This window comes from Bubalus kerabau, chromosome 1 (genome assembly GCF_029407905.1).
Source record: "Bubalus kerabau isolate K-KA32 ecotype Philippines breed swamp buffalo chromosome 1, PCC_UOA_SB_1v2, whole genome shotgun sequence".
NCBI classification, from domain to species: Eukaryota; Metazoa; Chordata; class Mammalia; order Artiodactyla; family Bovidae; genus Bubalus; species Bubalus kerabau.
Genome location: NC_073624.1, coordinates 43691898 through 43710297, shown reverse-complemented (window position 1 = coordinate 43710297; position 18400 = coordinate 43691898). Strand labels below are relative to the sequence as shown.

The window sequence follows — 18400 nt, the reverse complement described above, 5'->3', positions numbered from 1 at the left end:
TCGCTAGGAGTCAGACACGACTGAGCAACTTCACTTTCACTTTTCACTTTCATGCATTGGAGAAGGAAATGGCAACCCACTCCAGTATTCTTGCTTGGAGAATCCCAGGGACAGGGGAGCCTGGTGGGCTGCCGTCTCTGGGGTTGCACAGAGTCGGACATGACTGAAGCGACTTAGCAGCAGCAGCAGCAAACATTAGTCATCCTGTTACCTCACCACTGACCAATCAGAAAAAATGTCCTCAAGCTGATCACACACCTGCTGCCCTCACCCTTTATTGTTGTTTAGTTGCCAAGTTGTGTCTGACTCTTTTGCGACCCCATGAACTGTAGCCCACTAGGCTACTCTGTCCATGGGATTTCCCAGGCAAGAATACTGGGATGGGTTGCCATTTCCTTTTCTAGGGGATCTCCTCAACCCAGGGATCAAATTCATGTCTTTGGCATTGGCGGGCAGATTCTTTATCACTGAGCCACCTGGGAAGCCCACTCTCACCCTCAGGGTTGTCTTTAAGAACTCTTGCCTGAAAGCCATGAGGGAAATTCTGATGTTTGGCAAATCAGTTGCCTGTTTTCCTTGCTTGGAGCCTTGTACTTTCTCTCACCACAGTCCGCTGTGGGTAGATTGGCTTGGCTTCAGGTAGGATGAGCAAGAGCCCAGTTCAATTCAGTGACAAAGGATGTCCCACAAAAATGAAAATATGTATACTATTAATATCTTACCCTTCATAGAAAAAATTTGCCTAGTTCTTCTTTTATACTTGCCTCTCACCACTCTCCATTGTAGCAACCCCAAACTATTTGCAGTCCCTAACAGACTATGTTTTTCTCTCTGATCTGCTCTCCTCTCCCACCCCTCCATGGTGTTTCAATAGAACTAACTCCATCTTAGCATTTAACAGTTATTTTGATTGCCCTTTATTTGTCTGGTTCAAGTGTTCACCACTGAATCATCAGCACCCAGCACAATTCTTGCCCTCCTTCAGCACTGGTAAAAATGTGGTGATTGAATAAGCAGCATCTTGAAGAAATGAACAATACTGTCTTCCAACTTTCAAAAGTCTGCAAAAGGAAGACATATAAATGACAAATTAATTTACAAAGAATTGAAAAGTAGCAAGTACTCTGCAGTATAACCAAGTAGAGAGAATTCCACCAGGTGAAAGTGTCCCCTTCTTTAGAATTCTTTCTGATTTGAACACAAGCCCCCTCTATGATGAAATTCTTACTGAGCTTTTTGTAGTCATGTAGTGTTCTCATCTGTAAAATAAAGGTAAATAATTCCAATTACCAAGGGAACATTTCTGCAAAAATGGGCACAAAGAACAGAAACGGTATGGACCTACCAGAACATATTAAGAAGAGATGGCAAGAATACACAGAACTATACAAAAAAGATCTTAGTGATGCAGATAACCATGATGGTGTGATCACTCAGCTAGAGCCAGACATCCTGGGGTACAAAGTCAAGTGGGCCTTAAGAAGCATCACTATGAACAAAGCTAGTGGAGGTGATAGAATTCCAGTTGAGCTATTTCAAATCCTAAAATATGATGCTGTGAAAGTGCTGCCTTCAATATGCCAGCAAATTTGGAAAACTCAGCAATGGCCACAGGACTGGAAAAGGTCAGTTTTCATTTCAATCCCAAAGAAGAGCAATGCCAAAAATGTACAAACTACTATACAATTGCACTTATTTCAAATGCTAGCAAGATCATGCTCAAAATCCTTCAAGCCAGGCTTCAACAGTATGTGAACCAAGAACTTCCAGATGTTCAAGCTGGTTTTAGAAAAGGCAGAGGAATCAGAGATCAAATTGCCAACATCTGTTGGTTCATAGAAAAAGCAAGAGAATCCCAGGAAAACATCCCATTCTGCTTCATTGACTATGCTAAAGCCTTTAACTCTGTGGATCACAACAAACTGTGGAAAACTCTTAAAGAGATGGGAATATCAGACCACCTTACCTGTCTCCTGAGAAACCTGTATGCAGGTCAAGAATCAACAGTTAGAACTGGACATGGAACAACAACTGGTTCAAAATTGGGAAAGAAGTACGTCAAGGCTGTATATTGTCATCCTGCTTATTTAACTTATACGCAGAGTACACCATGCAAAATGCCTGGCTGGATGAACCACAAGCTGGAATCAAAACTGCATGGAGAAATATCAATAATCTCAGATATGGAAATGACACCACCCTTATGGAAGAAAAGGAAGAGGAACTAAAGAGACTCTTGATGAAGGTGAAAGTGGAGAGTGAAAAAGCTGGATTAAACTCAGCATTCAAAAAACTAAGATCATGGCATCTGGCCCCATCACTTCATGGCAAATAGATGGGGAAAAAATGGAAACAGTTCAGTTCAGTTCAGTTCAGCGGCTCAGTCACATCTGACTCTTTGTGACCCCATGGACTGCAGCACGCCAGGCTTCCCTGTCCATCACCAACTCCCAGAGCTTGCTCAAATTCATGTCCATCAAGTTGGTGATGCCTTCCAACCATCTCATCCTCTGTTGCACACTTCTCCTCCTGTCTTTTATCTTTCCCAGCATCAAGGCCTTTTCCAGTGAGTTGGCTCTTTGCGTCAGGTGGCCAAAATATTGGAGTTTCAGCTTCAGCATCAGTCCTTCCAATGAATGTTCAGGACTGATTTCCTTTAGGATTGACTAGTTGGATTTCTCTTGAGCTCCAAAATGACTGTGGATGGTGATGGCAGCATGAAATGAAAAGACACTTGCTCCTTGGAAGAAAAACCATGACATACCTAGACAGTGTATTAATAAGCAGAGACATCACTTTGCCCACAAGTGTCCATACAGTCAAAGCTATGGTTTTTCCAGTAGTCATGTATGGATGTGAGAGCTGGACCATAAAGAAGGCTGAGCACCGAGGAGTTGATGCTTTCGACCTGTGGTGTTGGGAAAGATTCTTGAGAGTCCTTTGGACAGCAGCAGATCAAACCAGTCAATCCTAAAGGAAATCAGTCCTGATTATTCATTGGAAGGACTGATGCTGAAGCTGAAGCTCCAATACTTTGGCCGCCTGATGCAAAGAGCCAACTCATTGGAAAAGACCTTGATGCTGGGAAAGATAAAAGGCAGGAGAAGAAGGGGTGAGAGAGGATGAGATGATTGGATGGCATCATCGATTCAATGGACATGAGTTTGAGCAAGCTCCGGGAGATGGTGAAGGACAGGGAAGCCTGGCGAGCTGCAGTCCATGGGGTCGCAAAGAGTTGGACACAACTTGACTAACAACAACAAATTCTGATTTCGCAGGATTAAAAGAATATGGTTAATTTTTTATTATTTTGGGTTATGCTGGGTCTTTGTTGCTGCACGCAGGCTTTCACCAGTTGCAGTGGGGGGTAGGAGGCTACTCTCCCTTGTAGTGGCTTCTCTTCTTCTGGAGCACATGCTCTAGTAAAATGGGCTTCAGTAGTTGCGGCTCACGGGCTTAGTTACTCTGACGCCTGTGGAATCCTCCCCGACCAAGGATTAAACCCATGCCCCCTGCATTGGCAGGCTGATTCTTATCCACGGTACCATCAGGGAAGACCAGAATATGGCTACTTATTGAAAACAGGTAGTTCAGTGCTCACTTTCTTACAGGAAGTGCTCGATAAACGTCACTCTCCAGTCCCTTAACACACGCCCTTTGACGGTCATGGTTTCTGTATCTAAGAGGGTCTCCGGTGTGCATCCACTAACGCTGGGCCCAGCATGAAATGCACCCCTGTAGTAACAGCGGTCACGCGCAGAGCCGCGAGGTTCCAGGAGGTACTAGGAGAGGTCCGGCGCCTGGCTAGCCCACCAGGGAAACCGCCCGAGCCGCGCCGGCGGGACTGCAGAATGACAGCTCACGCAGTCCTTCGCAGAGCCCAAGATTTCCCTCTAGTTTATCACACTGTCTCTCCGACGCAGCATCCAGGGTTCCGCCCCGAGGGGCCTACGCTATCTCTCTGTAGTGGCGAGAGCGCCGGCGCCTGGTCACCGGAAGAGGCGGGTGACGTCACGAGGGACTACGGGTTGCGCTGGAGGCGGGAGTTGACACACGGTCTCTGGCTGAATCTCCGCGGCCTCGGGACCGCGGAAGAGGCTCCGAAGGGCGGCCGCGATGCCCAGCCCCCAGCGGGTCAGTCAGCTGCTGGATCTGTGAGTTCGCCCCGGCCCGCCTTCCTCTCGCCCCGCCCCGGCACAGCCCGCGCCCGCCACCCATCACGGCACCCCATCCCCGCCCCCTTCCTGCCTCCCATCGAGGAGGTCCACCCGCTGTTTCTGCTCCTGGGTCCGTGATTTGTCCTATCCTGGCTGAGAAAAATCGTGCCAAGGGGGCTGCCCGGCAGGCTTGCCCCTCTGTCCCCCAGTAGGTGTCCGAACTCAGCCTTGACAGCTCCTCCTCGCCCAGGCGATTCCTGGCAGTGGCCTGTCTCTGGCGGAAGCTAAAAGCCTTAGTAAAATAAAACAAAACACTGGATGGGGCTCTCAAAAGCCTTCAGCAGAGTTACACCCAGTTACTGTAATGGGGATAATTATTGATTCTTTGACACAGCGCTTAAATCCCTGATTGCGCTTGCTGGGTTCAGCTCCCGGGTCTACCATTCTCCAGCTGTATGACTATGGAGAGTAGCTTAACCTTACAAAGTTAGTATAATAACAGTTACCTATCTCATGGCGTTATGTGCTTAGTCGCTCAGTCGTGTCTGACTCTACGACCACATGGACTGTAGCCAGCCAGGCTCCTCTGTCCGTGGGGATTTTCTATGCCTGTAAAATATTCGTATCAAGTTAAGCTCTCTGCAATTTCTTTTAATACTAGGCAGTCTTCTAAGTATGTTAAATTTACTCCTCCCTGTAACGCTATGGCCTGTAACTGCCTAGTATTAAAAGAAATTTCAGAGAGCTTAACTTGATATGAATATTTTATAAGCATGTCATTATAGGATGGCTTATAAAGTGAGCATAAGGAAGTTCTTTAACCTTTGCAATGGTTTATGACATTAGGAGTTTACAGATGGTAGGAGATTGGTTAAAAGTGATTACTTTAGGCTATTTTAAGAAGACGATTTAAGTTGATTGTCAGAGGCATTTACAAGAAATGTTTCACTTATGTTCATGATATAAACTAGATTTGGTTTTGCTTATGTAACTTAACTGGTTTGATCACCTTGAGGGATTTTTCAAGCCTGGTCTCAATTTATTTTATTTAAAAAAATCCCCAACTTTCAGTCATTCTCTCAGCAAGCTGAGAGTGAACCAATATAGTGTTACTCTCACTACTCCTTCAATGTAGGCATTGGGATGGATGGTTTTGTAATTGCCCTTACTGGCAGTTGCATAGTCACTGTGGACACTGGCAGTAGGATCTTTGTGTTCTTCCAGTTGTCTAACACTAATGGATAACATTTGATGTGTGAGTAGTCACTGAAGACATTTAGAACTCTAGAGAGGATACAATGCATTAAGGAGGCTAAGATGATGACTATCAGGAGAATAATAGCCAAGTATTGAAAAGGATTCTCCAGAGCAGAGATTTCCAACTAAATAATCAAAAGAAGTGTGTGTGTGTGTTAAGTCACCTAAGTCATGCCTGACTCTTTGCAACCCTATGGACTATAGCCTGCCAGGGTCCACTGTACATGGGATTCTCCAGGCAAGAATACTGGAGTGGGTTGGCATATCCTTTTTCAGGAGATCTTCCTGATCCAGGGATTGAACCCATATTTCAGAAATGTTGCCTATTTGATGAAAGATTGGCATCTAGTCTTTCAGATCTTTTTGGTATATTAACATAGAAACTTTTTTTTTTAACCAGTTATGCTGTTAACGAATCACAAGTTCGTGTGCCCAGTGAGGCACATCAATAATAAAACATTAGAGTTTGAAACAGAGATTTATTACAGATTCATACAAGGAGATGGGTGGTTCATGCCCTAAGAACCCCAAAGTTACTGAAAGCTTTCAGCAAACTCCTTTAAAAGTAAAAGGTGAGGGAGTGGCGTGGTTAGTTGTTACAAACTTCTTGTGTAAGATCCTTTGCTCTTGAGGTCAGGTCATGGTCAGGTAAACAACATTCCTGTAAATCTCTACCAAATGAATGTTATTCTGTGTCTTGACAAGAAAGGGCAAGGTCCCAAAGCACAACTTGCACCCTCCAAGAGCCCAGTTCTGGCTAATAGGAGGCAGATCTCAGTTGGCAGTTCTCTCAGGGCCAGGTTCCCACATCCTGCCCAGATGTCATCTCTGAGGGAGCCAGGCATGCAACCCAACTGGCCTTCAGTCTCCTCAAACCACCCAGATGGGGAGACCAGGTTCAAGGCCTGGGCCAAGGCTAGTGGAGGGCCTTAGTAAGGGCTCTGGAGCCCTATAGAAGAACACAGTTCTTAGTGTGTTACCTGGGCACTCCAGCTCACCTGCTGGCCCAAGGCTGAGTGAGCTGGAGGGCCTCCAGGAGAAGGCCTAAATCTGGCTCTTACTTCACTTTCCACCTAATGACCACCACACCAATGACCCTTGGGTAAATCACTTCTCTAACGGCCCTTCATTGACAGTTACTTGTGGGCAGGGCCCACTGGAGCACTGAGCAATGACTGAGCAAGACCTGTTGCCTAGTAACAGAGTACAGAGTAGTGAGGCACAGCAATGGCTGCCTGCTAAGGGCTGTGCTCATCTTGCTCTCTTACAATAGTACATGCACCTCCATCTTGGGTAGTTAGGGTGTCTAAGGCTATGCAGTTGTCTAAAATAACTCTGGCTAAAGAATTTCTAGATTCTTACTGTGATTATAGTTTTTCAGAGGATAAGGTCTCTCCTAGTGAGATTTAAGTGCAGTTTTTTGTTGATGTCTTTTCCAATAAACTGAGTCTCTAGGTTTTAATATATGAGGCATTGTCTTGTTTTAGAAGCAGACCACAGAAAGCTTTATGGACCTGGTGGAAATAAGCCTTTCAGTATTATATTAGTGTCTTATAGTACTGAACTATGTCATGGTTACTTTGGATGGGATTAACATGAAGATGCCTTATTTTAGGAGGTGGTGTGATAGGTAAGCTTCCATGTAAGTAATCTTCTATATGGTATAAGCAATCAGTTATTTAATAAGTATTACTGTGGAAACAAAAGAAAGGCAAAGATTAAAGATTAGTTGGAACAAAGTATAAATGCAGTTACTGAGTCTAGAGAGCAGCCAGTCAAGAAAGTTTTTGGAGCTGGGCTTAGATTTTTAGATGGTGGAATGAAGATGGCAGTTTTAACCTGATAGATTTTCCTGGTTTGCAGTTTGAATGTCAGTGATGATGTCATCAGGTGTTCTGCTGAGGTCTGAGTGGCCTACATAGAAGAAGTAAGTATGAAGGTTGTTTTTTTGTCTATACATGATCCATTGTGGTGAATTCTCTGAAGTCTATATCAAGACCTATAGCTTTATCTTGTAGGGTTTGAGGAAAAGAACAGTTTTAGTTTTAATTTCAAGTCAGAAGGGTGGGAGAAAATTGAAAATATTAGTTTGAAGAGTTGTAGCCAGATGTTAGAGAAAACCATAAGAGTTCAGGATCCAGTCCAGTTTACAGTTAGAAACAAAAACCCAAGAAAATAAGCAGGACTAGAATTTGATTATGGGTATGCCAAAGTTTTCTGTTTAAACATAATTTTTCTCTCTATAATCATTTTTACCAAAGATAATCATAGTAAGTAATTTGTAAAATAAGTCTAGTCTCTTTAAACTTGACTTGTTATTTATATAAGTACAGCAAGAATAGATTTTATGTGCATTCTCGAATATGATATTCCAATCAAAGCTTTGGTAATATTCAAGGTCCTTTATTGACTCTATAGGGTCAACTTTAGGGATTTCTCTGGTGGTCCAGTGGTTAAGAATCCACCTTCCAATACTGTGGACCCAAATCCGATCCCTGGTCAGGAACTAAGATCCCACAGGCCCTAGGGCAAATAAGACCCTATGTACCACAACTGTGGAGCCCGCTATCTCTGGAGCCTGTGTGGTAACAAAAGATCCCTCGTGCCAACAAAAGATCCCTCGTGCGACAACTAAGACCCGTCACAGCCAAAAACAAACAAACAAACAAATATATATATATATATATTTTTTTTTAAGTCAACTTTAGATACTTAAAACTGACTTAACAAGGAAACTCAGGTTACATCTTTAAAAGCCTCTTTATGCTAAGAAGCCAAGCCAAGTACTTAGCAGTTATGTCCTATTACAGTTATGTCCTATTACAGGGAAAACAAATTTTTATTGAATTTATGCAAATATCTATTGCCATGAAAATAGGAATAGTCAATAACAGGGTTTTTAAAATTTGTTTTAATTCTGAAGGACTCAGATAAGGAGAAAAAAATGTTTCATTTTTGTTTACAAAAGTATACCAAATTGTTGTAGATTTAGGTAACTTAGAAGGAGAGGGAAAAAAAGATTTTAAATCTGGAAAACAAGCATTAAAGAACCAACAATGTTTCAAGAAAAGTTAGTTATTTTCATTAGTTCATTTGGGCCCTTGGAATTAATCTTTATTTTCCCTAATCTTGGGTTACCAGTTTTATGAATTAAGCAGTTTCTCCATTAGAGTTCTAGAAATTCTTAGTTTACTGGTGTGATCTTAAAGTTATCAGAAAGCTATATTCTAGAGTACTTGGCAGGGTCCTTTCTGTGAATCTACACAAAGACAAAGCATTCTGGCCTATCAGTTCAGTTCATTTGTATCCGACTCTTTGCAATCCCATGAATTGCAGCACGCCAGGCCTCCCCGTCCACCACCAACTCCCACAGTTTACCCAAACTCATGTCCATCGAGTCGGTGATGCCATCCAGCCATCTCATTCTCTGTCGTCCCCTTCTCCTCCCACCTTCAATCTTTCCCAGCATCAGGGTCTTTTCCAATGAGTTGGCTCTTTGCATCAGGTGGCCAAAGTATTGGAGCTTCAGCTTCTTCAGCGCTAAGCTTTCTTCACAGTCCAACTCTCACATCCATACATGACCACAGGAAAAACCATAGCCTTGACTAGACGAACTTTTGTTGGCAAAGTAATGTCTCTGCTTTTAAATATGCTATCTAGGTTGGTCATAACTTTCCTTCCAAGGAGTAAGCATCTTTTAATTTCATGGCTGCAGTCACAATCTGAAGTGATTTTGGAGCCCAAAAAGATAAAGTCTGACACTGTTTCCACTGTTTCCCCATCTATTTGCCATGAAGTGATGGGACCAGATACCATGATCTTAGTTTACTGAATGTTGAGCTTTAAGCCAACTTTTTCACTCTCCTCTTTCACCTTCATCAAGAGGCTTTTGAGTTCCTCTTCCCTTTCTGCCATAAGGGTGGTGTCATCTGCATATCTGAGGTTATTGATATTTCTCCTGGCAATCTTGATTCTAGCTTGTGCTTCATCCAGCCCAGCGTTTCTCATGATGTACTCTGCATATAAGTTAAATAAGCAGGGTGACAATATACAGCCTTGACGTACTCCTTTTCATATTTGGAACCAGTCTGTTGTTCTGGCCTATGGTTGATTGTAAATGCTTTACGAGAAGAATTAAGAGTAGAACAATAACTCTCTGTGAATGACAAAAGAGTTAAACATAGCCATGGTTAAAGATCTGATGAGAGTTCCCTATTTAAAAAAATGATAAAATTGTCAGATAAATTCAATTATTTCTATGACATACAATATTTTAAGATGACTGATAACATTATACTAGGATGTGTCAGATTTCTAAGAATTTCATGTAATTTCTGGAACACATATTAATAACATTTTGCTGTTGTTCAATCACTCAGTTGTGTCCAACTCTTTGCAAGCCATGGACTGTAGCACACCAGGCTTCCCTGTCCATCAGCAATTCCCAGAGCTTGCTCAAACTCATGTCCATCGAGTCGGTGATGCCATCCAACCATCTCATCCTCTGTTGTCCCCTTCTCCTCCCACCTTCAATCTTTCCCAGTATCAGGGTCTTTTCCAATGAGTTGGCTCTTTGCATCAGGTGGCCAAAGTATTGGAGCTTCAGCTTCAGCATCAGTCCTTACAATGAATAATCAGTATTGGTTTCCTTTAGGATTGACTTGTTTGATCTCCTTGCAGTCCAAGGGATTCTCAAGAGTCTTCTCCAACACCACAGTTCAAAAGCATCAATTCTTCTGTGCTCAGCCTTCTTCATGGTCCAACTCTCACATCCCATACATGATTACTGGAAAAACCATAGCTTTGAATAGACAGACCTTTGTCGGCAAAGTAATGTCTCTGCTTTTGAGTGTGCTGTCTAGGTTGGTCATAGCTTTTCTTCCAAGGAGCAAGTGTCTTTTAATTTTATGGCTGCAGTCATCATCTGCAGTGATTTTGGAACCCAAGAAAATAAAATCTGTCACTGTTTCCAGTGTTTCCCCATCTACTTGCCATGAAGTGATGGGACCAGATGCCATGATCTTAGTTTTTTGAATGTTGACTTTTAAGCCAAGTTTTTCACTCTCCTCTTTTATTTTCATCAAGAGGTTCTTTAGAGAACCCCATGAACCCCATGAACAGTATGAAAATTTAGACAAAAATTAGTGTAAATAAATAATTTTTTTTTTATAAAACCAAAAAGCCTTACCTCTTGTCGCAAAGGTTCAGTTTTCCTAACTAATTACAGACCTGATAAAGATAATATTAAGCATAGGAAATTATTTTGCTAAGACACAGAATCTTTAGTTTCTAGATAGATTACACAAAAGGTAAAGTAAAACCTTTTATAACATTAAGAACAGATCAGTAATCTAAGAAACTTTTTAACATGGGGGACGGGGAACCTCCAATTTGTATCAGTTTATTACTGAGCTCATTTTTAAAACTCTTATAAATAAATCTATTTAAGTTTAGCCAAATTTCACCTTTCAACATAAAATTTATAAACAGGCAACTTTCTATATTCATTTAGACTTTGTATTAGTCCTTTTTCTGATTTTGGAGTAATCAGTAATTTTACTTTACAAAGTTGCTATATAAAATTACTCCCTTTCTTTCTATAACAAAAACACAACCTATATTCCTGACTTATTCTTCCCAGATAGCTCAGTTGGTAAAGAATCCACCTGTAATGGGGAGACCCCAGTTCAATTCCTGGGTCAGGAAGATCCCCTGGAAAAGGGATAGGCTACCCACTCCAGTATTTTGGGGCTTCCCTGGTGGCTCCATTGGTAAAGAATCTGCCTGCAGGGCAGGGGACCTGAGTTTGATTCCTTGGTCAGGAAGATCCCCTGGAGAAGGAAGCAGCTACCCACTCCAGTTTTCTGGCCTGGAGAATTCCATGGACAGAGGAGCCTGGCAGGCCACCAACAGTGGGGTCTCAAAGAATTGTACACAACTGATTGACTTTCACTTTCATATAGAAATACATCCCATTTCTCTCTCATACCTTGTATACAAAGTTGTTTTCTTTCATTTTTGTTTCTAGTATTTATTTTTATATATTGATTATTAAATTTAACTTTTATTAACATTTCTTTTCCAGTGGAAACTCAGAAGCATGCAGTTGTTGAACTATCTGTCATATAGCAGCATCCTGTAGTAGATTAGCAAATTCATGAATACATAATTACAAAACATATTTTTAGAGACATGTTTTTTTACAGTACAACTTTTTCTCACAGTTTCATTGAGAAATAATTGACATGCAGCACTGTGTAAGTTTGAAATATATTGCATAATGACTTGATTGACATATACAGTAAGTTCAGTGAACATCTGTCATCTTATATAGATACAAAATAAAATAGAAAAAAAAGATTTTTTTCATGATGAGAACGCTTAGGAATTATTCTCATAACAACTTTTATATGTGACATACAGTGTTAATTGTATTTGCCATGTTGTACATTTCATCCCTAGCACCTATTTGTCCTACAAGTCCTATAACTTAAAGATTAATGCCTTCATCCAATTCCCCCTGCTTCTGATAATTACAAATCTGATATCTTTCTATAAATTTGTTTTTTGTTTTTAAAGTATAATTGTCCTGCTGCTGCTGCTGCTGCTGCTAAGTCACTTCAGTCGTGTCCAACTCTGTGCAACCCCATAGACGGCAGCCCACCAGGCTCCCCAGTCCCTGGGATTCTCCAGGCAAGAACACTGGAGTGGGTTGCCATTTCCTTCTCCAATGCATGAAAGTGAAAAGTGAGTTGCTCAGTCGTATCCGACTCTTAGCGACCCCAAGGACTGCAGCCTACCAGGCTCCTCCATCCATGGGATTTTCCAGGCAAAAGTACTGGAGTGGGGTGCCATTGCCTTCTCCATAATTGTCCTACAACACTATATTAGTTCCTGTTACACAAAATAGTGATTCAGTATTTCTACACATTTCAAAGTAATAACTGCAATAAATCTAGTTATAATATCTCACCATATAAAGATATTTTATAGTTATTGATTATATTCTATACACTGTGTATTTCATACTAATGACTCATTTATTTTTCAACCAGAAGTTTGTACCTCTTAATCCCCCTCATCTATTTTTTCCTCACCCCATCCCCTCCCCTCTGGCAGCCATCTATTTGTTCTCTAAATCTGTAGCTATATCTGTTTGGTTATGTTCAGTTTTGTTTTTTAGATTTCACATATAAGTGAAATTACATAGTATTTGTCTTTGTCTGACTTATCTCACTTAAGCATCATGCCTTCTAGGCCCATTCATATTGTCGCAAATGGCTATATTTCATTCTTTTTAATGGCTGAGTAATATTCCATTTTGCAATATATATCACATTTTTATCCATTCAGCTCTTGATGGATGCTTAGGTTGCATCCATATCTTTATTATAAGTAATGCTGCATTGAACATAGTGTAGTATTTATCTTTTTAAATTAGTTTTTGTTTTCTAAAGATAAATACTTAGGAGTGGAATTGCTGCATCATATGGTGGTTCTATTTTTAACATTTTGAGGAATCTCCATACTGTTTTCTATAGTGGCTGCATCAATTTACATTCTCACCAGCAGTGCACATGGCGTCCCTTTTCTTCACATTCTTGTCAGCGCTTGTTACTTCTCTTTTTGATAATGTCCATTCTAACAGGTGTGAGTTGGTATCTCATGGTTTTGATTCGTATTTCCTTGATGATTAGTGAAATGATCATCTCTTCAGGTGCCTGTTGGCCATCTGTGTGTCTTCTTTGGAAATGTATCTATTCCAGTCCTCTGCTCATTTTTTAGGTTGTTTGTTTTTTAATGTTGAGATGTATGAATTCTTTGTATATTTTGGATATTAACCCCTTATCAGATATATTGTTTGCAAATATCTTTATATTCACTAGGTGGCCTTTTGTTTTGTTGATAGTTTCCTTCACTCTGCAAAACCTTTTTAGTTTAATTTAGTCTCATTTGTTTATGTTTGCTTTTGTTTCCCTTGCCTGAGGAGAAATAACCCTACAAGTATTGCTAGGACCAGTGTCAGAGAGCTTAACTACCTATGTTTTATTCTAGGATTTTTATGGTTTCAGGCCTTTCATTGAAGTCTTTAACCCAGTTTGAGTTTATTTTTATATATGGTATGAGAAAATGTTCTAATTTTATTTCTTTAAATGTAACTGTTCAATTTTCCCAGCAATGCTTATTGAAGAGACAGTCTTTTCCTCATTGTATATTCTTGCCCCTATGTCATAGTTTAACTGACCAAAAATGTTTATTTCTGGACTTTATATTCTGCTCCATTTAACCTAATGTGTCTCTTTTTGTGCCAGTACAATACTGTTTTGATTTCTGTAGCTTTGTAGTACAGTGTGAAATCAGGAAGCATGATACTTCCATCTGTGTCCTAACTCAAGATTGTTTTGGCTGTTGAGGGGTCTTTTGTGTTTCCATACAGATTGTCAGATTATTTTTTCTAGTTCTCTGAAAAATGCCAGTGGTGTTTTGATAGGAATTGCATAGAATCTGTAGATGGCCTTGAGTAGTATGATCATTGCAACAATATTAATTCTTTCAGTTCATGAACACAGTGTATCTTTTCATCTATTTGTATCATCTTCAATCTCTTTGATCAGTGCTTTATAGTTTTTTAAGTACAGATCTTTTACCTCCTTAGTTATATTTATTCCTAGATATTTTATTCTTTTTGATGTAGTTGAACATGGGATTGTTTATTTTAATTCCTCTGTCTGATAGTTCATTGTTAATATACAGAAATGTAACAGATTTCTGTATATCGCATCCTGCAAGTTTACTGAATTTGCTGATCAAATATGGTTTTTTAGATGGTGGCTTTGGGATTTTCTATGTGTAGTATCATGTCATCTGCAAACAGTAATGGTTTTAATTCTTCCTTTCTTATGTCGATTCCTTTTATTTCTTTTTCTTTTCTGATTGCTGTGGCTCGGACTTACAATACTATGTTGAATAGAATTGGTGAGAGTGGTATCCTTGTCTTGTTCCTTATCTTAGAGGAAATGCCTTCAACTTTTCACTGTTGAATATGATATTAGATGTGGGCTTGTCATATATGGCCTTTATTATGTTACGGTACATTACTTCTATACCAACTTTGTTGAGAGTTTTTATCATAACTAGATGTTGAATTTTGTCAAAAGTTTTTCTACATTTATTGAGATGATGATATTTTTCTTCAATATGTTAATGTGGTATAACACGTTAATTTCTTTGTGGATATTGAACCATTCAAGGATGAGATTGATTCATCCCATCCCTGATGACTCTTTTAGTGTACTGTTGAATTCAGCTTGCTAATATTTTGATGAGGATTTTCACATTTATGTTTATCAGTGATGTTGGCCTGTAATTTTCTTTTTTGTGATATTTTTGTCTGGTTTGGGTATCAGATTGATGATATTCACTCACAGAATGAGTTTGGAAATGTTCCTTGGTCTGCAATTTTTTGGATTTATTTGGGAGGAACAGGTGTTAACTTTTTTCCTAAATTTTTGGTAGAATTCACTTATAAAGCCATCTGGTCCTGAAGTTCTGTTTGTTGGGAGATTTTTTTATTACTGATTCAATTTAATTCAAATTCATAACTGGCCTGTTCATATTTTCTATAGTGTAATTTTTTTAATCTGCAAGAGGCGTGTTTATTACTCAACCTCAGTAGAGACTTCTCCGGTTGTCCAGTGGTTAAGAATCTGCCTCTTAATTCAGGGGACTCGAATTCAATCCCTGGTTGGGAAACTAAGATTCCACGTGCTGCAGGGCAATTAATCCTGCATGCTACAACTATTGAGCCCGCACATCACAACTAGAGAGAAGCTTTCACACTGCAATGAAGAGCCTTTGTGCCACAAACAAGATCCCAAGTATTGCAACTAAGATCCAACATAACTAAAAATAAAATAATAATAATAAATTTTTTTAAAAAATTAAAAAATAAACAATTGTAAAAATTAAAAAGCCAAAAGTAGGTAAAAATTAATGTTTCAGTATATTATCATATTTAGAAGCGGTCTAGAAAAGCTATGATAGGTAATGAATATCCATCATTTAATTTAACTTAGTATAAACTTTTATCTTACATCTATTTAATCTACTTGTTTTTAATAAATATGCTTGGCCTTAAACATTAAACAGCTAATAATCATCTTATATTGCTTTTCTTGCTGACAAATTTTGTAGCATAAAAATAGCACAAACTTCTTTGACTATTAAACCTGGGTAGAAATGGTTGTGTATTCACATTATATTTAATATTGACAACCCTGAGGACAAGCCTGTTTTATTAAACCGAAACATTTAAGTTGGCTTTTATTTAGCAAAGTTTATTCCAGATAATACAAACTTGAAAAACATGTGGGTTAGTCTCTATAATTTATATAAGTGTTTATTTTCCTTTAAGTAGATTAAATAGAGCTCTTTAAAAATTTTCACATAACATACATGAATTTGTGTATACATGTATCTATATGCATAAATAGACACAGAGATCATATAACTTTCATTTTAAAAATTTAGGCCTGTGTCAGGTACAATAATATAAAGCTTAAAAAAAAATAAAATAGCTGAATCCAAATTGTTTCTGACAGATGGAATAAGTTAAGGTTACCTGCTTATGGCCAGAGTTTGTTTTACCAAAATTTTTCTGTCTGTGTGCTGTAAGGATTCTTTTAGGGAAGATATTTTTGGTGTCATTTTGTCTTTTAGAAGTTTTTGCCTACCATTGTCTCTGAGAAGTTTGGGATATTCTTTTTTTAAGGGTATCACTAAGGTGGACTATCATATCTAAATTAAAGATTCCCCAAAGTGGCTACTGCAAATCCAGTTATCCTTCATAAAGTTCACCCATTTTTTCAAAAAGTCTCAAGATCTTGGTCTGTGATTTGGACCAGGTAGAACCCATCTTCACCTTAGATTCTCTAGGACATCTTAACTCTGAGGGGTCCTGTTTTTGAACAGCTGTTCTGAAACCAGGGGATTACTTCTCCCAACCCCCCACTTTTTGAATAGAGTTGCGTACTTACCAAAAAGTTTCAGTAACAGTTCTTAGCAAAATTGGAGAGCTCAACACAAAAAGGAGTGATGCTTGGATTCAAGAGAGATTTACCATGAAACTCCATGGTCAGTGAGAAGATAGTGGGCACAATGAACTCTGTTAGCACTGGCACTTGTTTACTTACCAGGCTCTTGACTAATCAGGGGTTGTCTATATGTCCCACTTCTGACACCAAAAACTGTCAAAAGAAAATAGAGATTTATTTGTTATGAATATTTTTTTGAATGAGGAAGAAGCTATTCATGAACAGAGACTTCAAACTGAAAGTGGTTAGAACTTCAGAGTTATATAGTTACAGGATGGTTTATAAAGTGAGAATGAGGTAGTCATTTAACATTTACAATGATCGGCTATTACAGTGCAAGTTTACGGATGACAGGAATTTGGTTAAAAATGTTTATCTTATACTATTTTGGAAGATGATTTAAGTTTTGCCTATTGTTATCAGAAGCATATATAAGAAAAAGTCTAAGTTAACTTTTGTTTAAGTTCATGAAATAATCTAGAGTTTCACTTATGTAGCCTGATTTTGTTTTCTTGGAGGATTTTCAAGCTTAGTTTCCATTTTATTTTAACACTAGCAAGTAATATATCAGAGAAGGTGATGGCACCCCACTCCAGTACTCTTGCCTGGAAAATCCCATGGGTGGAGGAGCCTGGTAGGCTGCAGTCCATGGGGTCACTAAGAGTCGGACACGACTGAGCAACTTCATTTTCACTTTTCACTTTCATGCATTGGAGAAGGAAATGGCAACCCACTCCAGTGTTCTTGCCTGGAGAATCCCAGGGACGGGGGAGCCTGGTGGGCTGCCATCTATGGGGTCACAAAGAGTCGGACACAACTGAAGCAACTTAAGCAGCAGTAGCAGCAGCAAGTAATATATACTACTAAATGCTAGTTATTGTTATTAATTATTTCACACCAGAAATTGTGCTGGAAATTGCAGTTATAAAGGAAATTATTTATCTCCAGGAGCTTTCAGTCTATTAATATTGCCACAAAAAAAGTTAAGACTGAGAAGAACAATTGCTTTAATCTACCAAATGCCTTCTAAAAGAATAAGATTTGACATTTGTTATATCTCATAAACTTCTGGCCCTCAGTCCACAGTCACTTTTCATAAAAGAAAAATCTATTGATTCTCCTTTATGTAGACTCAGACTTGCATAGAGTCCTGAATAAAGTATCTTGGTTTAGTTCTTGGCATAGTTTTTATACTTCATCCGAACAGAGTATCTTTTCTGTCAGTAAAGACAGAGTGGTTCGGCATCTGAGAAAGCCGAGCAGCCATGGCACATCACAGGGTTCTTGGGACACTTAAGAGGTTTCCCAAGGCCCATGGAGGCAACAGAGGTCTCCTCCACCCACCAACGCCTCAGCCTTCATCCATGGCATCAGCTTCAGGCTTCACGAAAGTGAAAACAAGCCAGGAGTAAGACAAAACCAGTACAAATAAATCCACAAGTCAAAACAGCTACAGTCAAATTCAAGGAAAGCAAAGAACTTGATATCAAAAGTTACCAGAAAGATGGCAGAGTAAAAGGACGTGCACTCATCTTCTCCTATGAGAACTCCAAAGTTGAAACTAATAGCTGAACAACCATTGACAGGAGAATGTTGGATCCCACCAAAAAAGATATCGCATGTCCAAGGGCAGAGGAGAAGCCCCAACAAGACAGTAGGAGGGGCGAAATCATGTTTTGAATCAAACCCCATACCCACCAGAGAGCTCGGAGGGCTCAAACAAAACATTATTCGCACCAGGACCCAGGGACCCCACAAGAGACTGAGCCAGATCTGCCTTTGAGTGTTTGTCTCCTGTGGAGGCATGGATCAACAGTGGCCTGCTGCGAGGACAGGGACTCTGGCTGCAGCAGACTTGGGAGGGGTGGCGTGTGAGCCCCACCATAGAACCAC

The 18400-nt window shown here is 39.7% G+C and overlaps 1 protein-coding gene and 1 long non-coding RNA gene across 7 annotated transcripts in view; one reads left to right on the top strand and one right to left on the bottom strand.

Annotated features, from left to right (window-relative positions):
* Positions 1 to 901: 901 nt before the first annotated feature.
* Positions 902 to 16664, bottom strand: LOC129646735 (uncharacterized). Of its 3 annotated transcripts, XR_008712151.1 has the most exons (3): positions 16607 to 16664; positions 1229 to 1259; positions 902 to 1061 (listed from the first exon to the last, which is right to left on the bottom strand). It is a non-coding gene; the product is annotated as an uncharacterized LOC129646735 (long non-coding RNA). The 3 variants fall into 3 exon arrangements; XR_008712152.1 differs by lacking the exon at positions 1229 to 1259; XR_008712150.1 differs by lacking the exons at positions 1229 to 1259; positions 16607 to 16664 and adding an exon at positions 3602 to 4178.
* AMN1 (antagonist of mitotic exit network 1 homolog) overlaps positions 4001 to 18400 on the top strand; it is a 73588-nt gene continuing 59188 nt past the window's right edge. For 2 of the 4 annotated variants that reach the window (XR_008712142.1, XM_055573361.1), the window contains exon 1: positions 4016 to 4154. Coding sequence is in view for 1 of the 4 variants with exons in the window: in XM_055573361.1 (XP_055429336.1) it covers positions 4117 to 4154 (38 nt within the window). In the remaining 3 variants the exon portion in view is untranslated. Of the gene's footprint in view, positions 4155 to 7277; positions 7342 to 18400 lie in introns of all 4 variants that reach the window. The other 2 variants (XM_055573374.1, XM_055573383.1) reach the window with 2 other exon arrangements.